Source organism: Diceros bicornis, chromosome 1 (assembly GCF_020826845.1).
Source record: "Diceros bicornis minor isolate mBicDic1 chromosome 1, mDicBic1.mat.cur, whole genome shotgun sequence".
NCBI lineage: Eukaryota > Metazoa > Chordata > Mammalia > Perissodactyla > Rhinocerotidae > Diceros > Diceros bicornis.
The window spans coordinates 27,195,607-27,213,539 of record NC_080740.1 but is presented as its reverse complement, the minus strand read 5'-3'; the positions used below and the strand labels follow the sequence as shown (position 1 = coordinate 27,213,539).

The 17,933-nt window shown below is 36.2% G+C and overlaps 1 protein-coding gene across 13 annotated transcripts in view; it reads right to left on the bottom strand.

The window, feature by feature from the left end:
* Window positions 1–17,933, bottom strand: part of PAM (peptidylglycine alpha-amidating monooxygenase) — a 281,033-nt gene that overhangs the window by 64,864 nt on the left and 198,236 nt on the right. For all 13 annotated transcript variants that reach the window (XM_058536239.1, XM_058536308.1, XM_058536392.1 and 10 more), the window contains 5 exons: window positions 4,934–4,982; window positions 3,244–3,311; window positions 1,394–1,474; window positions 1,032–1,108; window positions 337–440 (listed from right to left, as the gene is read on the bottom strand). In XM_058536239.1, coding sequence (XP_058392222.1) covers window positions 337–440; window positions 1,032–1,108; window positions 1,394–1,474; window positions 3,244–3,311; window positions 4,934–4,982 — 379 coding nt within the window. The remainder of the gene's footprint in view (window positions 1–336; window positions 441–1,031; window positions 1,109–1,393; window positions 1,475–3,243; window positions 3,312–4,933; window positions 4,983–17,933) is intronic.

Here is a 17,933-nt window from a genome sequence, read left to right as displayed (position 1 = left end):
AAAGGACACTTGAGGAAAAAAAATTCATAATTATTATATTTTTCTTTATTAAGATGAGTCTGAGGAAGTACTATGCACTCTTGAGGTAACTGTAATATGTAGAGGTGTGATACTGAAGGTCTTGAATAAGCAGGAAGAAAGGAACATGAAAAAATAAGCACACATTCTGGAGTTTATCCAAATCAATCAGTTCTAAAATGATAAAATGCTATTGTTTGTTGTAATTGTTCATGACAGGAAAAAAATGTGCAATCCATTCACAAAGACGATTGTCACCTATAATCATGCCTTGTCCCAATAAAATATTTTTAAATAGTGGAATTTGCAGAATCATACCCAATATGTGTGGCTTCTGTCCTTCCTTCACCAGTGAATACACATCTTGCTGCCAATATGTCACCAAAACTGACATCTACTGGGTGTTCCACAGGGTAGAAAGCCTGCCAAGAAGACAAACAAAATGACTGATTAAAATGATCACTAAAGGGCCAGCCCCATGGCTTGGCGGTTAAGTGCGTGAGCTCTGCTGCTGGCGGGCCGGGTTCGGATCCCGGACGTGTACCCGCGCACCCCTTCTCCGGCCATGCTGGGGCCGCGTCCCACAAGCAGCAACTAGAAGGATGTGCAGCTATGACATACAACTATCTACTGGGGCTTTGGGTGGAAAATCAATCAATAAATAAAAATTAAAAAAAAATTAAAAAAAAAAATTATCACTAAAACCCAGAACCACATGCATTAATAACATGAGGCTTGGAGCACCCTGGGTAGAGAGGATAAAGACACGCATACGCACACACTTCATCACCATGTTTAGAAATATTAAGTGAACTGACAAGAAAACAACCAAGTTGGAAGTCGTAAGAAAGGAGGTTATACACAGCTTGGATATACAGTAAAGCTCGATTTAGAGCTGCTGAGATGCCAGAGAAATTCACAAGGGTGAAAGTTTTTAAAATTGTGAGGGTTTTTAAAATTACTATGTGCTGATTAATATTTTTTCTTCCAAAATTAAACCAGATTCTACACACCTGTGGCAGCTGGGGGCTCTGACGTCCAATCAGTGTCCATTGTCCATTTCTTACTCTGTATCCACTTACTACCTTACCTGTAATGAATGCAAATTATAATCATATAATAAGGCATTAGGAAAATAAAAGACATTATTTGCTTTCCCATTTCAAAATCAAATCTGAATATTTTCAGAACCCAAAATGCTAGGTAGTTTATGAAAACCATATGATGAAAAAACATACAGAATTTCAAGGTATTGTGCAAAACCTCTTTCATTTTAACAGATTTAAGGTCAAATATAATTTACATTTTACATTTATAGCAATAGCAAGCATGATGGTAAATGTTTATAATTTAACATGTAATTTAAAGTTCTTACCTAAATGGTGAGTGTGAACTCTATAGGCAAAGACATGCATTGGGTACTTTTTATATTGGCACGAAATGTCAGAATTCACCACTATTCGAAACAAAAACACAGAAAAAAGTCACTATTCAAGTGAAAAATAACATCATTCTTGTCTAAAAGTATGTATAGGGTATTCACAGGATGCTAGGCATGGGGGTTTTCTTACGAAGTAGACACACGCTCATGTCCTCAGCAGACATTAACCACCTACTCTGTGCCAGCCACTTGACTAAGATGAGTTTAGAACCCCGTGCCCTCACACTGTATTTTATTCATAAAGAAAATGACTAGGGCCAAACCAAAACACCCTGTCAGTGAAAACACAGGCTTAATTTGTTACCTTTATTATGAAATTTATGCAGTTGAAAAAGCTTAAAAATTGCTTTTTATTTTTAGAACAGAAGGATTTTTGAAAAATTGATTGCAAATACCTAAGATAACTCTATTGACAGTTCTTGTTGAGAAGGGACCATTTCATATACTTTTCCTTCCTTATAGTCTAACACATAGTAGCGGTTCAATGAACATATCTGATAATAAGCAAATGAACAGTAACAATGAGACCATACTTGTTATTAACTTTAAAAGATTCTCAGTGAAAACAAATGAATAATGCAGTGGTCTCCCTTTTTCAGAGGGGGATGGTTCAAGACCCCGAGTGGATGCCTGAAACCACAGACAGTACCAGACACTGTATAGACGACGCTTTCTCCTATACATACATGTTTGATGTGTGACAGCAAATCTAGCACAAATTTCTTTTTCCTTCTTCACAATTTCACGGATAGAAGATTCATTCTTACCATAGATCATTCTTACCATAGATCTTAGCAACCTCAACATACGATTTTTTTTTCCTTTCCTCATTAAGTTGAGAACTTTCACCTTTTCACTTAAAGGCTTCTCTTGGGCATATTCAAACTGCCAGCATCACTACTCTCAAGCTTTGGGGCCATTGTTAAGTAAAATAAGGGTTACTTGAACACGAGCACTGCGATACTGTGACAGTCAATCTGATAACCCAGAGAGGTACTAAGTGACTATGGGCAGGTAGCATATACAGCATGGATACACTGGACAAAGGGATCATTCAGCTCCCAGGGCGGGATGGAGCTGGACTGCCCGAGATTTCATCATGCAACTCAGAACACATGCAATTTAAAACTTATGAATTGTTTATTTCTGGAATTTTCCATTTAATATTTTTGGACCTTGGCTCACAGCAGGTAACGGAAACCATGGAAAGTGAAACTGTAGATAATGGGGGACCACTGTATTTAACACGGCACTTCCATCAGAGGAACAGATACATTGATACATAATATTATACTTATTCCAATAGCTTTTTGTAAGTTTAGGAGAATCAGCTATTATTATCCTCATTTTACAAATGGGGAAATAAGATCAGGGTATCCACATTAAAAGACTGAGTTGGTATTGCATTTGCCGGTTTCTTGATTTTGAACCTGATATTCTCTATAGTAGTTTATGCCACAGTATGTTATGAAGTTTGTCTTTGGCATCTAAAGAATGGATGATTGATTTGTACTATACTCAAGATTTATTCTTTAATTTATATAACCTACTACCTACTCATGGGCTCAATTCTTAGCATCTCAATAAAAGAATGGAAAATAATAAACTACTAGCTTGGAATAACACAAAAATCTATTTTAAATCCAAGGATAATAAAGAATTAGTTTGTTTTTCAGGGACACAAAAATATTGGTCATTTCAAAAATTTATAAAAAATATACTGTAAATCCATTCCTATAGATTAGTAATGAGGTAATGGTAAATACTAAAAGATCATTACTCACCTTTCTCTCCTGCTGGTATAACAGTGTCAACAGACATCATAAGGTACATGCCGGCAATTAAAGGCTGTCTGCAGAAAACAGTAATATTTATCTCAATGATTTGAAAAGGTAAAACTATTACCTTGGAAAAATAAGATATATTTCAATACATTGGTCTATGAAATATAATTTGTGTGAAAATTAAAACAAAATAATATGGAAAAAAAGTAGAATATATATATTTTTCCTAAACATAACTTATTTTCTTGGGCAAATAGCTAAATACACATTTTTTATGGCATGGTGAACATGGAGGCAGTCTCTAAATTGCTCCTGTGATGGTTAACTTTATACGTCAACTTGGCTAGGCTATAGTTCCCAGTTGTTTGGTCAAACACTAGTCTGGATGTTCCTATGAAAGTATTTTTTAGATATGATTAATATTTAAATCATTGACTTTGAGTAAAGCAGATTACCATCCACAATGTTGGTGGGTCTCTTAAGAGAAAAGACTGAGGTCCCTCGAAGAGGAAGGAATTCTGCCTCCAGACAGCCTTTGGACCCAAAACTGCAACATTCTCTCTGCCAGAACTGCCAGCCTGACAGTCTGCCTTACAGATTTCAGACTTGCCAGCCCCTACAACCATGTGAGTGAATTCCTTAAAGTATCTCTCTCTCTCTCTCTGTCTACGTATATGCATATATAAAAACATTCTATTGGTTCAGTTTCTCTGGAGAACACTGACTGATACAGCTCCCCCGATCCCTGGTTCTGACATTCATGCCCTTGTCTAATCCTCTTCCCGTGAGTGTGGGCTGGACCTAGTAACTGGACCTAGTAACTTGTTATTTCTAACAAACAGAATATGGCAAAAGTGATTTCATTTTTTTTTCATAGGAGTCACATTATGAAGATTTGTAGCAACTATTTTTTTTTTTTTTTTGTGAGGAGATCAGCCCTGTGCTAACATCCGCCAATCCTCCTCTTTCTTTGCCGAGGAGGACGGCCCTGGGCTAACATCCGTGCCCATCCTCCTCCACTCCATATGGGACGCCGCCACAGCATGGCTCGCCAAAGCAGTGCGTCCGTGCGCGCCTGGGATCCGAACCAGCGAACCCCGGGCCGCCGCAGCAGAGCGCGCGCACCCAACCGCTTGCGCCACCGGGCCGGCCCCTGTAGCCACTATTTTGTTCACCTATTTTGTTCACCTATCAGACTTACATACTATTCAGTAACTTCTAAGATTAGGCTACAAAAAGACTCTGGCTTCCATCTTGCATGCCTCTCTTGCTGGCTGTGATGGAAGCCAGCTGCCATGTTGTGAGCTACCCTGTTTAGAGCCCACATGGCAAGGAAACGAGGGAGTTCTCCAGCCACCAGCCAGCAAGGAACTGAATCCTGTCAAGACCCACGTGAGTGATTTTGGAAGCGGCTCCTCCCTGGTCAAGTCCCCAGATGACTGAAACCCTGTCTGGGACTTTGACTGCAGCCTTTGAGTGAGACCACCAGCCCACCCACAGCACCCAGCTAAGCTGTGCCCAGATTCCTGACACACAGGAAACTGAGACAGTAAATATTTGTTGTTTTAAGCCATTAAGTTTAGGGTAATTTGTTATATAGCAATAGATAACTAATACAGTGGATGTCCCACTTTTAAGTTCTCAAAGATCTTAAAATTGTCACTCAACTAGGATAACTAGAAGTACTTACGGCAGGCGTGTGAGGTGTAAGGACACACCAGAACAGTCCTTGTGATTATCTGAAAACACACACACACAAAATACACATCGTAAATATGAAAACATGAAAAGCAGATTTCAAACTAATAAATTTTAAGTGATTATAACTCAATACTAAAAAAACTAAATGTTTCATTTGTATGGTGCTTTATAGTTTACAGAGTACTTTCATATTCATGAATTAATTTAATCTCCAATGTATCACGACAGCAACAACAAAACTCTCATTTCAAGCAGTCTGTGGTTTTTTCTTGACTCATCAAACTGACCAGTTACCTGCTTTCCTACAGACATACTAGATATTAGTCATAAGCTCACAGAAGAAAAGTCATTGCTACTCTCTATGCATTATCTATATTGTTGAAACATCCAGAAAAGTTGGTGAACTGAATGGTTTGTTCCATGGGGCTCTAAACAACTAGCTTTTCTACTTTTCAAAAACTGAAGTAGTCCATATTTTGGGCTTTTTACCATTTTTAGAGTCTGTAATGTCTCAAATTTCTGTATAGGAATCACTTTGTTTGGTTTCTAAGCCTCGCTCATTCCACCTTCTAAATAGAAACCTGATGCTCATTCTTTTCACACTCTAACGTCAGTGGAAAGCCTCTGAGTATCTCTTTATCTTTGCCAAGGACACTTCAGAGACCTCTTACAAATCCTCTCTCTTCTTTCTTCCTTTGCCTTCTCCAAGCAGAAGTAAGGTAAAAATTTAAATTACCCATCCAAATTCCTGTCTCTGTTGAACTTGCTGATCTCGCACCACAGAGACCATAAACAGTTACTCACTTACTCATTCCTTCTATTTCCGTATCTGTTAAATTCTTTCTATTTCACATTTTATTCTAAGTCATTATAAAACCTTATATCTCAATTTTGAGAGTTGATTTTAACATAAATAACTATTGCATGTGTGTGTGTACAAGACTGATAGATTTATACTAGCAATTAAGAAGTGAAGTGCACTAATAAATAGCAGATGGGAAGAGTTTTTTTTAAGAGAATTTTTTTCTTTCTGCTGTAATTCTCATGAGAAAAGCAAGAGTAGTTTCATACAGAAATATATAACAGGTAACAACTAACAAGATATGCATTTTGATTTACCATGGAGTTTAGAAAGTATAACACATCATATTCAACACTGGTAATAAAACACAAAGGAAATTTCTCTCTATAGTATTAAGCTAGATCTTAACAAAGATAGTACAAAAATAAATTCAATGATAAACATTTTATATTTAATCAATTGGGTTTTTTTTTTTGTCATTTTACAAAGGGATCTCTATCCAATCTCCTAAATCAATTTCAATGAGGTGATTTTTCGTAATAATTTCAGTGAGTTTTTTTTAAAATTTCAACTGAATTTTAAAGAAATAAGGAGGAAATAATAGTAATAATAATAATAATAAATAACAATCACAGGGGTTGGCCCGGTGGTGTAGTGGTTAAGTTTGTGCTCCGCTTTGGCAGCCCGGGGTTTGCAGGTTCGGATCCAGGCACGGACCTAAGCACTGCTTATCAAGCCATGCTATGGCAGGTATCCCACATATAAAGTAGAGGAAGATAGGCACGGATGTTAGCCCAGGACCAATCTTCCTCAGCAAAAAAATAAAAATAAATAACCACAGGTTTATCTTAATTTTTGCCTATGCTTTTAAATGCAGAAAAGATAATTGACTATTGGTTTTTAATTTATTAAAAAAATTTTATTTTTGAGAACAAGGTTTCCTAAATGTACTGCATGAAATTTAGTAAATATGCCTGGTATATAATACTTTCAAAATGATTAGCCAATGACTTCACCCAGAATTATGTAAATATCTCCACTGATCAAAAGAGAATGGTGGAACGTATACCATTCATTCATACCAAATGAATTCTAAGCTCCAGAGACTCACCTAATTATCTTAGCTGATTTCAGGAAACATTTCTTGTGTATAAAAAACATCATACTTATAAGGTGATTTTGAGAAATGGGAATCATCCATTCATTCAATTAATATTTACTGAGTAATCGTTATATTCGGGCACTGTTCTATATACTGGAGATACAGTGAAAAATAACATATTCAAGTTTCCTGCTCTCATGGTGCTTATGTTCTCATTGGAGTGGAGAAATAGGGAAATGGGGTAGGAGGGATAGGGAAAAACAAAACACCAAATATATAAACAAGATAATGTCACACAGCGAACCCAACAGGATAACCTGATTGGGTAGCTGTTTTATCTACTGTGATCCAGGATGGACGGAGTGGCCACGAGGCTGGAGATTACACAGGGCATGCAGAGTGTGTTAAGTCTGAGTTTTATTCTGTCTGCAAAGAAGCCACTGGAAGATTTTAAGCAATGGAGTAACAGGCTCACATAAGGTGTCCACCTAGCACAGTACCTGGCATTTACAGATTACTTACTAATTACTGAATGTCAGTTTTTGCAATTTTTTATTTTAATTCACAATACAGGGAGAGAGTTTTCCCCATACAACATCTATCCAAGCAAAGGGGTCCATGTGCAATGAGAATTGCCTCTTTGTTTTACATTATGTCTTTGCATTGAAAGAATCAAGAGAATCACATTTTGATATCCAACTTGGTTGATATTCTTTACCATGACTTTAAAAAAATTAAATGAGAGAAATTAATAAACAAACACATCTCAGGAACTATTAAAGAAGTTTATTATTAAACCTGAAGTGTGTCACCAAATTAAGAGAAGTAGGAATGTTACTAATAGTAACATGCCAGATATGGACAGTAACAGTGCATCTTCCTGTTAGATAACGTTATTAGAATTTTCAGATTGAGTAGCTTTTTACTCAAAGAAAAGCGTGAAAATAAGTCAAAAATAAATTTTAATTTGAAGACATTTTATAACCATACTTATCAAAGTTTTCTCCAAATTAAATTAACACCCATTGCTATATAATTGTTGTCTATTTGCCTCCCTCTAGAGTTTTAAAAGTGAGCCACAGTCTCACCACTCACTCCACTGCAAAGACATAGTATCAGGTTTTCATTCGATTCCACATGTTTATTTGATCCCACATGTTTATCAACTGCATGCCATATCCTATAAGAAAGTCAAGGGTATTACACAATAATAACAAAACAGTTAAAAACTCAAGTAGTGGGCCGGCCCCATGGCATAGTGGTTAAGTTCGGCACGCTCCACTTTGGTGGCCTGGGTTCATGGGTTTGGATCCCGGGCATGGACATACACCACTTGTCAAGCCATGCTGTGGCAGCATCCCACATACAAAATAGAGGCAGATGGGCACAGATGTTAGCTCAGGGCGAATCTTCCTCAAGCAAAAAGAGTAAGATTGGCAAAAGGTGTTAGCTCAGGGCCAATCTTCCTCACCAAAAACAAACAAACAAACAAACAAACAAAAAACCTGAAGTAGTAATATGAGATGATCAACACATTCTAGAGAAAAATATACTTAACTTCTGACCTATGTATTATAATATAATGACTTTAGGGAAAACTGAATTTTAGAGACTCTAAGTTTTGTATCATAGAATGTAAATCTTATATGGGTAGAAGGCTGGTGAATAAACAAAGATTCAAAGTGAAAATCTCACCTATTTTACAAAAAGCTCCAGAAGTCAAAATACACAGAAGGAAAATTAGTGAAGAGATACACTTAAAAACCAGACAGAGTTTCTGAGTCATGGCTAAAGGAATTTGTTTACATCAAATTTATCAGGTCAGTTTGATCCACTGAATCAACAAGAAACGAGGCATTTCTAAACACTATGCGGTGTGTTTGTATGTGTGTCTGAGTATGTAGATATGCTTTAAATTACAGATAACACTTTAGATTATCATCATTATTTAACCATGGGGTGATAGAATTACAATTCTGTGTGACTTAAGAAACTCTGTTATTTAGTAATGCATAAATACACATTTTCACAATGATATTTTAGTTGAACAAAATTCTAGAAGTTATTGCCAAGTAAAGAAAATACTTATACAGCATGTGATCTCTTAGTACAACTTTCTACAGTTTGGCCTGAAGAGCCCATGTGCTGGCATATACACACAGTGAGAAGTCCCAGCAGGAGCAACTTGAACTCCCTTAAACATGGTGGTCTGGGGCTCTGGAGGGCTCATGGATCCACAGCTATTCCCATAGCAAGTGGCAGCTTTGGAGAGAAGCATATTTCAGCCTAGTGTTTGGTGTGAAGATTTACGACCTTCTAGCTCCAACGTGATCCTTGCTACAGTGATGCATTATTATTTCCATAACCTCTATACTGATCTTACTGGTGGTGAATTCAGAAACTTCAGCTAGTTTTGCATATTTTGCTGATGATTTCCAGTGTGCTGTAACTTTGCCTGCCCTTCTATTGCAACACAGTGCTTCAGCTACCAGATATGAAGCCTCATAAGAATTAATTCATTTCAATTCACTCGGCTCTATATGAAATCTGTCTCTGACAGGCATCAGCATAAAAATGGATGGCACTTAAAAGGCCTATTATCATAAAGAAATAACATCAGTGCTTCTGCTAGTGTTTTACCACATAAGACGAAAAAATGAAATCAGAACTGAGATAGTTAAGAAATGTACAGAAAATAAACTCAGAATATCAAAATTGTACGCTGGCTGACAAAGATGGCCAGAAAGACTGATTCTGTGACTAGAATGAAAGTAAACTGGGAGGAGGAGAGGAACTAGATGGAAAAGTTATCACAGGGTGGAAGACGAGAGAAATGGAATCCCATAGCTTAAAAAAAGACGGAAACAGTAATGAGTCAAATCACTACAATGGCCTGAAATTATAGGATTGAATTTGTCTGAATGAAAAGCAGAATAGGAACTGAACTATTCCAGAATTATATTTCAGCATAAATATTATGCATTTCCAATGTACAATACGTAAGATTTGTTGTGTGGAAAGCGTGGAATTAATCCGTGTATTTTAACCACACACAGTTATTTGACCACAGTGCCTTACAAGATCATCGTCAGTTTTCAACTAGGTGCTCACTGGGTTCCTTTGTCTAAAATGAGTAGGATCTAGAAGGTTATCTTAATACTTGGTAGATTAGTATTTAAGAATCAGTATTGATACCACTAAGAAACTCCAGTCTATAAATGAGATAATCTACATAAAGAATGTAGTGCTCTATTTGGAGCATAGGAAAAATCCAGCAAGTATCAGTTATTATTATCATTATTCTTTTTATTAGTAGATTCCAAAAAGTTTCAGCACACGAATATTTTGCTTTTAAGAAATATATTTTCAAAGTCCTAGGTCTGAAATTTCTTTAATTGAAGTAACTGAAGCACTCAGATTTCTCCAACTAATAACACAGGAATAGAAGGGGGAAAGGAATATGGGAATATTAAATGAGTCAAGAGATGGTTTAAAAAAAAAGGAATTACAATTAAAATGGTATGTTAAAGATGTTGCACAAAATAGATATTCTCAAACTGGCAATAGAAATGCTGATTCAGAATGTTCTGGACTAGGTAAATACAGAACAGAGTCATCAGTGAAATTAAGAAATTTTAGTAAGACGTAAACACCATGGTCTGGCTAAAATGAAAGTCTTATATTAGGGACCTAAGGACCATGAAGAAGTCAATAATGCATTGCTTCAAGGTTCTTGTACGACTTTTAGTATTAAAGTTCCCCTTAACCAGACCTAGGACAATCTGCTTCTTTCTGAGTTCTGGGCTAGAAGTCAGTTCAACAGGATCCTATGTTTGTAGAAAAGAGAGTGAGGTCATTTTTATACTGATATTGAAATTGTTGTTTTAATCTATATTTGTTCACTTATCCTGTACGACTGTCACCATGTGAAAATCCTGACAGCTCTTCTTTCCAGGGAGCTTCATTTATCTTATTTTAGTTTTCTTATCCCAAGGTAAAATTGTTCTCTTCTTCATTGGACGGGGCTATAGGTCCACTCTCTCTCGAGGTAAACTGGTAAATATTTGACTTTTTGCCATTAATGTTCTATATTTACAGAGGATTGAACCCAAGACATTTCTGTAAAAGGGATCTTTCATGATTGCTGTTCTCTTTCAGTAAGACATAATTTTAGCTTAAAGGACTTCAGGATATGGAGATGAAATTTCATTGGGTATTTATGACATTAAGACGTATATTTCACTATATGTCATTATATTCCATTATAATGTCATATGTATATACTAGAAGCTTTTGTAATGATGAAGACATTAACAGTGGAAAAGTTAAAAGAATCATTTTGAAAAAGAAATGTAAAAGAACAAAGTCTAATAATGCCTTAGAAGCACATCACAGCATAGAAGAGTACTGCAGTACTGGTGGTTGAGTGGTAAGACTTCCAAAGAGTAGTCAGATAAAGTATTTCCAGCCACTGGATGAGACTTGAAAATAGCATTCATTCAGAATCTAATCTTGAACAAGATGAAAACTGCATGACCGCTCCACAAGGGTCTCAGCTTACCTTTTTGAGAAACTGCCCTCCTCTGCTTAGGCAGAGATGTATAACCACAGCAAGGTATTTTATCCAATATACAGACTCATAGAATTTCAGAACTGAAAGGGACCCTGGAGATGATGGAGTTCAACTCTTGTACTTTATAGACAGGGAAAAAGAGGCTACAGACAGTGAGAGTGTTGGCCAAAGTAATTCAGCTAATTTTTGACTAGCCTGGGTATCAAATCTACTTCTCCAATGTTAATATTTAGTAAATGTTATTTACTTAAAAAAAAAAAAAGAGTTCTATTTCTTAGAGACTTCCAAGGCATTTTATCTATGAAATATCCTGAAGCTAAGATAAAGGAATTATGCAAGAATGGATAAGTAACCAGTGGTATTAAGGACATCCACTTAAGCAGCAAGTTTATTTCTCCTAATGGGAGGTGAATGCATGGGATATGAGGTTATCCATTCCAAACTATTTAGCTTGTTTTTCTGATAATAGCTTGTAGTTCCTGCTTGGGTTCATAGCTAAGTAGTAAAGTAAGTATGTGGAATAATGCATGATAATAACCTATTACATCCTAGATCCTTAGAAGTCTGTTAGTCTCTCCTAATCTTTCCCTCTAGAGATAGCCCTCTACACTTCATGAACTCATCTTGTCTTGGTTGTTTCCTGCTTCAATAAAAGGATAGGTTAACCATCAATCCTGAGGGAACCAATGTATTGTTATAAGCTAAATCCCACTAATTGGAAAAGTCCTTCAGACAGACAGTCGTAGAGTAGATTTCAATTCACTACTCTCTCCTAGGAAGACAAAGGTAGAGCAAACCCATTATCTACTATCCCAATCACAGTTTGGAACAATGGATCCTTTCCTTGTGGAAGTGCTGAAACCACTGCCAAGTCTTATGAAAGACAAAGAAGTAACATCTTTAATAATAAAAAGGTATTTAAGAAAGTTTGTAAGCAAATAGTTATAAACTGTATCATATGCTTCCACCCTCTCAGAGTGTTCTGAATATAATTTAAAGGTACCTTCCCGACTTTTCTCCGTTTTGAACAAACAAACAAAAATGAATCAAGGATATCATATTACACATCAATAACTTTGCAATAATGTATGTACTTAGACATTGTAATAACTCTTTGACTATTAAGCTACTTGATCTTTACCTTACAGTTCTTTGTTTGTTCTAAATTAACAACAATAAATTAATTGGACAGATGATAGTTTTGCTGAGATTAAGTCAAGGCTCCCAAGGTGACCAAAACCAGGCAATTACTAGGGGATTCATTTCTAAAGTCAGGGAAAATTTCATATAGTCAAAATTATTTGGAAAATCCTTTAGGAAAGTGGAGAGTGAGGTCTCTTAACAGATCCAACACAGCCAGTTTCCTTACTGTCGGAACAAATTGCTGTCAGTTGTGTCGGTTGGGCCATGTTGTTAAAAAAAAGTTATTTCTATATAGCTGGACTGTGTTGTTATATAAAAAAAGGTTATTTCTGTACATTTGAAACCCTGCAGCAGCAGAGAGAAGGACACAAGCACAAGACATGGGAATAGGAAACAGCAGAGGGAACAGCAGATTGGGGTCTTATCTTGTGTTCACTGTCGGCACAGGAACATTGAATGGAACCTTGGTTTTATTTTATTTTATTTATTTTTTTATTTTCTCTTGTGAGGAAGATCAGCCCTGAGCTAACATCCATGCCAATCCTCCTCTTTTTGCTGAGGAAGACTGGCCCTGGGCTAACATCTGTGCCCATCTTCCTCCACTTTATATGAGATGCTGCCACATCATGGCTTGAGAAGCGGTGCGTCGGTGTGCGCCCGGGATCTGCACCCGGGCCGCCAGCAGCGGAGTGCGCACACTTAACCGCTATGCCATGGGGCCGGCCTGGAACCCTGGTTTTAATGAAGTGAAAGACACAGTCCCTTCATTGGTTTTCTGGTACCACCTGGATTATAAATTCAGGTCCTCAAGTCACTTGACAGTACTCAGTAAAAGGACGATCCTCCAAATCAACCAGAAAATGCATATATTAAAGCTTTCTGTTAGAGTTTCTTCAAAACAAAAACCAAGTCCCCAAATGTCTTGTGGAGAATTCACGGATCCCTGAAAGCATGTTTTCAGAATATCAGGACTCTCCAGTTACAGATACATTGATATAAAATAGTCTCTACTCAAAAAGCACTAACACTTTAAGCTGTCATGGCAAATGTGTATCTGCTTAAGCAAATATAACTGAAATAGGGGCACTGTTAATATATGACATAAACTGCACAGAAGTCTTCCTGGAGGCTGCTGAAAGCTGGCTTAGCAGACAAGCTTCAGTGCTAAATACACCAGCACTACGGAAAAAAAAATCTTCAAAAAAGTATTCCTTTTGAAGCTGTCACTGCAGCGAGTTCGCCTCATTTGATTTTGTATTCACTGCTATGGGACTAGAAATTACTAGCTTCCATTTGTCCTGTGGCAAGGAAGAGAAAATGTATTTATTCACCCTGCAAGAAGACGACTTTCACAAATGACGGCCTGTGCAGGTCCCAAAAGAGATCAAATGGAAGGCAGGCAGGCAGGCTCACCAATGTGCTTTTATAATCGCCCTGTGCATGGAAGATGTTATGGCATGACTAATGTCAGAGCACTTTCCTGTTTCCATCTTTTATGAATGCAAAAAAAAAAGAATCTACAGCAAAGCTTATGGTTTACACTATTTCTTCTCTCAGAATTATGAACCTGCTCTAGAATCATACTTCTAAGGAAGTAAAATTAAAAGACAAAACCCACCAATCCTAGGTAAATACTTATTATTTTTAAAACATGGCACTGAGTTTTTAAATTATTGATTGGTTTTTGAACGTTTTGTTGAACTATAATATACAGAAAAGTGCACAAATCAGAAGGTACAGTTTCAGGAATTTTACAAAACTAACACAACCTTGTAACCAGCACCCAGATCAAGAAGCAAAAACTCTCCACTTCTGTCCCCTTCCTGAGGCATTAAGTTTTAAACCTCTATGTTTATGTACATATCATATTTAAACATTTATTTGTCTTTCTGAAGGAGTTGTCTTTTGGCTAAAACCAGGCACATTTAACTAGCTTGTCCACTAGCTTCACGGACTTTGGTTGGACACTTTTAAATAATATACCTGGTTACTAAAACTATTTTTTTAATTTCCCCTTTCTCCCAGGGAAAAGTCCTGTCAACCACTTTTCACTTCTGTGTCTCTGTTTTTAATATATATTCATTTTTAAAATGATAATCAATTTCCTTTTACATTCTCCCAATTATCGTCTGTTCTCTCCACTGAAGGCAGAATGTACCTGCAAAAGTGTAGGAAACATAGAGAAAGTACTAGATAAAATAAATAATGGAATGAAAAAGGACTTCAAGAGTTTTGATCAAAGAAATTGTTTTCAATTCACTTGGAAATATAAAGCTAAAAACATGTTTCTCATATAAAATGCACTATTATAAACTTTTGAATCACGTTCAGGGTATTTTTTTATATATATAAAAGGCTTACCTTTCAATCCCTTTGGAATTCTCAACTATTTTACATGTGTTTTTCCTCTTTTACTTTTATTTAACTTAACCCTCTAAATGCTCATGAATGATAAACAAAGAGAGGATAACCTAGCAGCAACACCATCCTATTTTGTTTTGGAAACAGAAAGTTTATATTCTGCAAAAGCTGTAATTTAATTGGAAGATGTGTTTTTTGAAGCTCAACCTAAAATCAGTGGCTACATTTTCAACCCAATTATCTTCATCAACTTAAAATACTATTGTGTATTGTGTTTTAGTTCTTCAATGAAAAAATAAATCCAAAGCATCTAATTGACATGTAATTATGAATGCATGTAGTTCTTGGTATTAATTAGGGAATACACTTTGAACATTATAGCTCATATATTTGACTTAGCATTAATTTTCAGTCATTTTATATATTTCTGTTGTAATGTGGTATGAGAATTAATAAAGTAATATTTATAAAGCACTTCTGAGTTGAGAAGCAGTATATAAATGCTAAATATCATTACTACATTAATGGAAAAACAGTAAAACCCCTCAGTGACCCAAATTATCTCTCAAAATTCCCTCAGACCTTAAGCAAGTCTTTATACTGTAAGATAAAGGGTCAGTGGAGAAGAGTCTGTGGTTACTGATCCAATTTTACGCTTTCAGTTATTAATAGGTGGTATATTACGTGTAAGTTAGGAAAACAAGGATAAGGAATACTTACAAAGAAATGGGGCTAGAAAAGTATGGAGGAGGAGAAATATCCCCCAAAGAAAAAAGACTTTTGAAACTTTTCAAAGATAGAGAAAAGAAGAATTAATATGTAACGAGAAGAAATGGAGAGCAGGATGAAGGGTTTCCAAAATGGATGAAGAGGAGAGTAACGTGTCTGTTGGCAGAAACAGGAAGGTTAGATGGGTCCCTTCTGGGCCTAGGGAAGGTTGGATTTTATTTTTCTAACAGAATATTTTGTAAATATCATTAAATGTTATATTTGAATGGTTTTCACCAATTTTTTTTTTTTTTTTTTTGCTGAGGAAGATTCGCCCTGAGTTAACATCTGTTGCCAATCTTCCTCTTTTTGTATGTGAGCTGCCGCCACAGCATGGCTGCTGACAAATGAGTGGTGTAGGTCCACACCCAGGAACTGAACCCAGGCCTCTGAAGCAGAGTGCGCCAAACTTAAGTGCTAGGCCACCAGGGCAGGCCTCATCAAATGTTTTTTTGGTCGTGTATCTATTTAGAGCATCTTTTCCATTTTGCAAGTAAGACAGTCAACTAATATAAAAAGGAATTGATAGTAAATGGGAAATGGAAGGTGCAAATCCTAGCATTTCTCCCTAATTCCTAGAACACAGTAAACAAACGTAAACATGCCAAGGGAAGGAGGAAAGCAGTGAGGGACAGGGAGTACGTGTGGAATATGTGAAAAACACCTGGGATGGTGTTGCAGTGCCCTGAACTAGATTTCATTGAAACCTAATTGCATCTCCTAATTTTTATGCGAGTCAATGGGCAAGTAACTTTATTTCTCCTCTTAATTTGTTTTGGTTAACAATGAAATGTTATCTGCTGTGAATGTAAATGGAATTAATTAGCTGATGACTATGTTGTCCTCTGACCAGCTTCAAAAAAGGAGTTAATAATTATGAGTGATTAAAAAAGCATGAATTGCAAAGGCGTAAATGAAGGTAAACTATAAGGCTTTCTCAAAGAACAACTAGAAAATAAACACGAAATGTGAAAAACTAAATGGTATAAGGAAAGTCTTTTCTTCCTAAAAAAAGACATCACTTAAGCTAAATATTATATTGTTCAACATTAAATTGCTTTTTTTTTAAAAAAAACTCAACCAACCTTTTAAGGGATAAAGAACATTCTGAATATATTCTTTAAAAAAGAAATAATACTGCAGTGCTTTACATATCGTCTCATAACCAAATGAATGAAAGTGTAATTCCTGATACTTAATGACCATATTTAGGTATTAAGATAAACAGGTGTCCAATGGAAATGAATGAGATGAATAAGGATCATTAGTCTTCCATACGGAAGATGATTAACGAAGCTGAAATGCAGGAAGCTAGAGAATCAGGGAGCTCACATTTATGTGAAGAGACTGGCAAGAGCAAAAAAATACTTCAGGATAATAGGCTTCTTTCAGATCATTTGAGAGGTACTGAATAGTCCTAAAATCATTCTCCTGACTCACATCAAGCTGCTTGTGTATAATGAAGGTTAGAGAAGAACATGAAGAACATCCGATTACAATTCTTCTGAAATCAGTGGGATTATCAAGCAACCTGATTTAGAAATATCCCTACGTGATAAGGGAAGTGGATTACTTCATACCTCAGAATGAAAAGGCATAAATGAGATGAGGTAAAGGACTCCAATCTTTATTCATATTTATTCCATTGTGTATGAATGAGTTCATTCCTCTTCGTTCCTAGTGGTTCAAAGGACTTTTAGAAATACTGACTCCATTATTTGTTTTATATAGTTGGTACACGAACTTTGGCACATACACTAACTAGAAATCCCACACAAATTAAATTCTTTTAGTTTTTAACAGCATGGGATTAGTAGCTATATCACCTTAGGCAACTCACTTAACCCTTCTGACCAAATGGAGGGCTGGGCTAGATAATCCCTTCCAGTCACACCATTCTCGTTCTATCACCCCAAAGACTCTGTCTCTGGTGTTAAAAACAAATGCTTCAAAAATGAATTGGTGCACAACACATAAGATCTATGGTTTTTACTCCTTTCTTTTCAGAAGAAAAGAAAATAAAAGTCATGGTTTCCTTTTCAACAATGTCTTCTTAGCCATGTTTCAATCTCTTCCCTTTACCTGAAAAGGCCTAAGAGGCTATGGAGAAAGTGAAAAAGTCAAGAATAAAAATAAACTCTCCTTCAAATTTCTAAGTGAAGAAAAGAAAGTGCTAGAATAACCAGACAGTAATTAAACCCATGTTCTTCTTTCAAAGCTCCTCTTTGCTTAAGAGAATT